The sequence below is a fragment of the Trypanosoma equiperdum genome (assembly GCF_001457755.1).
Source record: "Trypanosoma equiperdum strain OVI genome assembly, contig: ctg_48, whole genome shotgun sequence".
NCBI lineage: Eukaryota > Euglenozoa > Kinetoplastea > Trypanosomatida > Trypanosomatidae > Trypanosoma > Trypanosoma equiperdum.
In genome coordinates this window covers 21825-27876 of record NW_027124409.1, presented here as the reverse complement: position 1 = coordinate 27876, position 6052 = coordinate 21825, and the positions used below count along the sequence as shown (strand labels likewise).

General features: G+C 45.1%; 3 protein-coding genes across 3 annotated transcripts in view; all 3 read left to right on the top strand.

The window, feature by feature from the left end:
• The window catches only part of TEOVI_000204600 (uncharacterized protein), a gene marked incomplete at both ends in the record, with an annotated part of 1785 nt that extends 1736 nt beyond the window's left edge, over positions 1 to 49 (top strand). The window contains one exon of the mRNA XM_067225177.1: positions 2 to 49. Within this exon, the coding sequence (XP_067081278.1) occupies positions 2 to 49 (48 nt within the window). The remainder of the gene's footprint in view (position 1) is intronic.
• Positions 50 to 368: 319 nt separating this feature from the next.
• On the top strand, positions 369 to 1784 carry TEOVI_000204500 (adenylosuccinate lyase, putative; the record flags this gene model as incomplete). Its single annotated transcript, XM_067225176.1, has 1 exon — positions 369 to 1784. The coding sequence occupies one exon, from the start codon at positions 369 to 371 to the stop codon at positions 1782 to 1784; it is 1416 nt and encodes a 471-aa protein (XP_067081277.1).
• A 1337-nt stretch (positions 1785 to 3121) lies between these two features.
• Positions 3122 to 5692, top strand: TEOVI_000204400 (calpain-like cysteine peptidase, putative; the record flags this gene model as incomplete). The annotated part of the gene is made up of 1 exon (XM_067225175.1): positions 3122 to 5692. The coding sequence occupies one exon, from the start codon at positions 3122 to 3124 to the stop codon at positions 5690 to 5692; it is 2571 nt and encodes an 856-aa protein (XP_067081276.1).
• Between the last annotated feature and the right edge of the window lie 360 nt (positions 5693 to 6052).

Genomic DNA, 6052 nt, shown 5'->3' with positions numbered 1-6052 from the left:
GGGGGGGGAAGAAGTGAGATTGAATACAAAAAAAAGCCAGTTGCATTAGCGTAGCTGTTGCTTCACTGTATTCAGTGAATCACTTCTTTTTTTTTCTCTTTTGCCCAGCTTGTGGTTTTGTGGCACAAGTGCAGCGGCCGCAACACATGACTAACGCGACCATCCTCGACTGCTCACATACATTTTCTATGACCCTCTCTCTCTCTCTCTTTCATCTTTTCTTTTTCACTTTCACTGATAACCTTTCGTGCTTCGTTTGGGCCACGATAGTAACAAACGTGTAAAGGAACTTTTAGTTAGGGTACAACTCCTTTTACTTTATATATTCTTACTGTGGTTAAGGGTAACACAAAAAACAAAAAGAAAGGATGGAGAAGGGTTCACCATCCGACTTAAACGGTGTGGATTATTCTGTGGATAATCCCCTCTTCGCTCTCTCGCCACTGGACGGTAGATACAAACGTCAAACGAAGGCGCTACGGGCCTTCTTTTCTGAGTATGGGTTCTTTAGATACCGGGTGTTGGTGGAAGTTGAATACTTCACGGCGCTCTGTAAGGATGTGCCCACCATTGTTCCATTACGAAGTGTGACTGATGAGCAGCTGCAGAAGCTGCGCAAAATCACACTGGATTGCTTTTCTGTTAGTAGTGCAGAGGAAATCAAGAGGTTGGAGCGCGTAACCAACCATGATATCAAAGCCGTGGAGTACTTTATCAAGGAACGTATGGATACTTGTGGACTTAGTCACGTCACTGAGTTTGTGCACTTCGGTTTGACATCACAGGACATAAACAATACGGCGATTCCAATGATGATTCGTGATGCTATTGTAACCTTGTACCTCCCTGCACTCGATGGGATCATTGGCTCACTTACCTCAAAGCTTGTTGATTGGGATGTACCGATGCTCGCTCGGACGCATGGTCAACCCGCTTCGCCAACAAACCTCGCGAAGGAGTTTGTGGTTTGGATAGAGCGGCTACGCGAGCAACGGCGACAACTGTGTGAAGTACCCACGACTGGAAAATTTGGAGGTGCCACCGGAAACTTCAACGCTCACCTAGTGGCATATCCATCAGTGAACTGGCGCGCCTTTGCTGATATGTTTCTGGCCAAATATCTCGGACTGAAACGACAGCAAGCCACCACGCAAATTGAGAATTATGACCATTTGGCCGCGCTGTGCGATGCATGCGCCCGTTTGCACGTTATTCTCATTGATATGTGCCGTGATGTATGGCAGTACATCTCTATGGGATTCTTCAAGCAGAAGGTGAAGGAAGGAGAAGTGGGGAGCAGCACGATGCCCCATAAAGTGAATCCCATCGACTTTGAAAATGCTGAAGGAAACCTCGCGTTGAGCAACGCTCTGCTGAACTTCTTTGCATCAAAGCTTCCCATTTCGCGTCTGCAGCGTGATCTTACGGACAGCACAGTTTTACGGAACCTCGGTGTTCCTATTGGTCATGCATGTGTTGCGTTTGCTTCAATTTCTCAAGGACTGGAGAAGTTAATGATTTCACGGGAGACTATCAGTAGAGAGTTGTCATCCAACTGGGCAGTTGTAGCCGAGGGCATTCAAACAGTTCTGCGTCGGGAGTGTTACCCAAAGCCGTACGAAACCCTTAAAAAGTTGACGCAAGGCAACACTGACGTAACAGAGGAACAGGTACGCAATTTCATCAATGGCCTCACCGATATATCAGACGATGTACGGGCCGAATTGCTCGCAATAACTCCCTTCACCTACGTAGGGTACGTTCCTCGCTTCAGTGCTAAATAAAGTTCCTTGTAGTCCTTGTTGAAGTTATTTTTGTGGATGTGACGCGAGGGGCATGTCGGTGAAAATTTCAGTGAGTCAGTGAGCAGGTGTTAGGGAAGAAATGGGAGAGGTGGAGAGTTTTTGTTTAGATGTGTATAAAATGAAGAAGTTTTGATGTAGGAAAATGTGAGCAAAGCTTCTTGTGTTGTCGTTTTTTTTCGTTATCGTTGTTCCACCGTTATTATTATTATTATTACTACCACTATTTTCACCGGTGCATCCACCGCTACAATGCCATTTTTGTTGGTTTTTTTTTATTTTGGTTGAAGTCACGATTGTGAGCAACCCAATATAACTCCTTCACTTTACTTCACTTCACTTCTCTTGTATTTATTTGTATTTTTCTTTTATGATGTCCCTTCCCTCCTGCCTTCCCCCCTATTTGTATCCACCGATTCTTTTGAGCCCTCCCTTTTTTTTTTTTCGGCTTCACTCTTCGATGGATACGTTTTTTTTTACTTTTTTTTTTGTTTACACAGGAGGTGGAGACTCTCGTGGTTGCGTTGTGTTGGCGTGCCTCAGCTCAAGCAATCCGCCAGTTAAAGCAGCGGGTAAAACAGAGGACCTCCGCAAACCTCCTTTCACCACTTTCCACCACACCCCTCAAAAAATATAAAAGAAACAAAAACAAAAACAAAAACAAAACAAAAAAAGGTTGTGAAAAACCGCCATTCCCCCCCCCCTCGAGCGTCACATCACAAATGAAGGGGAAAAATTAAATGGGTCTCCATGTAATTGAGAGTGAGATGAGAAAATAAGGCAGTAGACATTTTGTTTGTTTGTTAGTTTTTTCCGTTTTTTTTTATTAAAAAAAACAATAAATATTCAAACCTTTTTCACCAAATGTATTTAAGATCACACAGACGTTCTCTCGATTATATGAGAGGAGTGTTATTGTATCCAATGGCTGTTAAGCTAATCTTTTAGAATTTTTGCATCCCCTCCAAAAAAAAAAATAATAATAATCCACTGAGAAAGGATTGGAGGGGAATGTGAGAGAAAAACCGTGAGTGTGTGTGAGAGGATGGAACACTTCTTTTCGCAATTATTTTTTTCATTTTTATGTACTTTGCTTTACTCTTGTGTGTTTTTTTTTCTTTTCCTTCACTGATATTCTTTCTTTCCCTTCCCGCAAAGGTCCCACTCTTTTGAGTGTTTGAAAGGTAGGACAAGAGGTAAAACAATACCAGAAGATAACAAAAAGACCCATAGAGGAAGTGAAGGAGAGGGTTTCTGTTTGCGAAGTAAAGTTAAATTGAAATCAAAGCAAAGCAAAGGAAAGGAAAAGAAAAAAAAGAATGATGCAGGCATCAGCAGATGGAGAAGATATAAGCCCTGAAAATGGCCGTTGCAGTGCAGCTGATATTTCCGACCCGCCCACAGAACTGTTGAGCGCAGCCAAAGAAAGCGCCTTCTCTGATTCTTCAGATGCCGATTCAACAATGGAAAAAAAACCTACAGATGACACTTCCCATAATGATGGATGTGCTAATGGAGTTGAACAGGACTTACTCCATCAATCATTAGGCACTGGGGCTGGCGCGCAGACATCGATGTCATATCGCGATTACGTTGTGAAGCGTAAAAAAATTCCACAACAGCAACCAGTGGGGTGGGAGCCATTTGCTCTTCCACCGCTTTACGGTGACGAAGAGGATGAATTTGATGTTGCAACGTTGCGGGATCCGGTTTTCAGTAGCGTGGCGGAGGAATCGCCTGAAGTCGAATTTGTGAATGGTACGCCAACCCTAAAGGGCGAAATCATATCGTGTTTTCAGGAACCCGGGATTCTCTACCGCATAGTTGATCGGCAGGAGAAGATTTGGGCATTTTATAATGACACACTCGACTTTGAAGTGCTTGTTTCGTGTTCGTTCAGCAAGTACTCAAATATGGAGGCATTGGGGAAAACTAAATTAAGGACCGATGAGGATGGCGTTACAGTAGCGGAGGTCGTCGTTTATCCCACAGAGACGGAGTTATTTGTTAAGGGTCTTATAAATGGTTTCAATAGCAAGTTCAGTGCCATACCTCTTTCTGATACATATTTATGCGAGCGGCGTGATACTAACTACCGAAACGTAATCGAGGTGGAGCTAATGGGAGTGAAGGAGCATGTTGGAAACCAATGTGATGCGGCGAAGGTTTTGGCAACATGCGTGAAGTATAACACACCATTTGTTGATTTAGAATTTTTGCCACAGCAGTCATCCATCTCCAACAATAACCACAAGGATTTACGTCCCCTTCCCTGGTCACGCCCGCGCATGTACGTCAACCCATGGATGGTGGATCAGATTCGACTGTTTCGCAACCCCATTATTCCAGGTGATGTGCGGCATGGTGAACTTGGTGACTGTTGGCTCATGTGTGCCATAGCGACAATGGCTGAGATGCCTGAAGAACTCGTGCGCATGTTTCGGCACCCTTTCAGTGCGGCGAGGGCGAGAGATGAGCGTGCGGTTGGGGGATACCGTCTGACGGTTAATAAAAATGGTTTGTGGAACAGCGTTATTGTGGACGATTACCTCCCGTCTGTTGCAGGGGTGCCAAGGTTCGGTAGAAGCACTGACCCCTGTGAGTTGTGGCCTGCCATCCTTGAGAAGGCATATGCAAAGTTACACGGCTGCTATGCTAAGATACGCTCTGGGGATCCTGTTCATGCACTCACAGACATGAGCGGATGCCCCACCATGCGGCTCGATGAGGAGTTTGCCACTACATTCCGCGATGGTGGGAAGAAACTGTTCGAGCTACTGCAACGCTGCCACAAAAGTGGATACCAGATTATACTAACCACAGCCGGAGGTTCCCGCGCCGTTGTAACGGATAAAAATGAAGCTACAACCCCCCAAAGCAACCGCACTGATGCAAAAAGTTTAATGGATGAAACGGGCCTCGTCCCTGGTTATGCCTACACGGTCAGAGCAGTGCATGGATTTACCCAAGCTCTCGATTTACAACTTGTGAGGGTTCGAAACGTGTGGGGAAAATGTGCAAATTGGAAAGGTCCGTGGTCTGTGGGAAGCAGTGAGTGGAGCAAATATCCGGATATCGCTGAGGCATGTAACTATCAGCAGCACGAAGAAACTGACGTGTGGATGGACTGGCGGACTGCACTCAAATATTTCAACGGTGGTGGTGTTCATTTCTACGAGGCCGGTTATGATTATCGGGTGCCACTCGTGTTCAACGACTGCAGACCTTCTCTTGCTCTAGAAGTGAGTGTGGTTAAACCCATGCGAGTTTGTTTTATTCTCTCTACTGTTGACTATCGAGTTTTATCAGATGATGCCAACACCGGTGCCGATCAGTATAATTATCCACCAATGATGATTTCTTTATCCTCTGCAGCTGGGCAAGAAGATGGAAGGCATCGAGTAATTCTAAACACCACCATGAACGCTGCAGAGCCATCAGCAGAAGAGTGGACCTTTGTGAGGGCACGGGAGATTGGAATGTTTTGTCATTTGACACCAGAACAATCACCTTACCTCGTCATTCCCCGTATGGCGGAGTTGGAGGACACCATGAGCGGCAGCAAAGCGTGGTTTACGCATCTAAGGGATAAAGTTAACCCCTCACATTTCGCCAATGTTGTGAAGAAAAAAAAGGCTAATAAAACGGGTGGTGAAGGAGGCGTAGCAGAGATTCCGGTGGTTCTCGGTGTTCGTTGCTCGGAACCTCTCGCTTACGAGGATGGGTGTGGTGCGGGTGTCGACTTCAAATATATTAGTGGTGACAATGTGGTTTTTGAGAACTTCCCTCGATTTCCCAACAACTCCATTCCAGTGGAGGAGGTGCTTCACCAGAAATGGGTCCCCGTTCAAGGACTAGTGGAAGAGTTAGTTGGTTCCTCTTTTTCCTAAATGGTTTATGAAGGTTAATATGATGAACGAATGAGCCTCACGCAGCACACGCGACTGCGCTGGTGGCTGCTCCAAAATGCTAAAGGTGCTTCATGTCAATAAAATGATTAGGAAAAGAATTTTAAAGCACGACAAGGGAATGGAAGGGGTTATTTCCTCAGCCATAGCGACAAATTGAAGGAAAGGAAGGGGAAGTTGCATACGTTCAAAGTTAGGAGTTTGTTATGCCTGAGACGCACAGATATGACAGTGTGTGTGAGTGTGAGTGTGTGTGTGTGGAGTAGGTAAGCGAATCAAAGAAAATATCTCTGTTTATACGCGTAAGGAATCATCCCATTGGTAGTGTAAATATTGTTGATA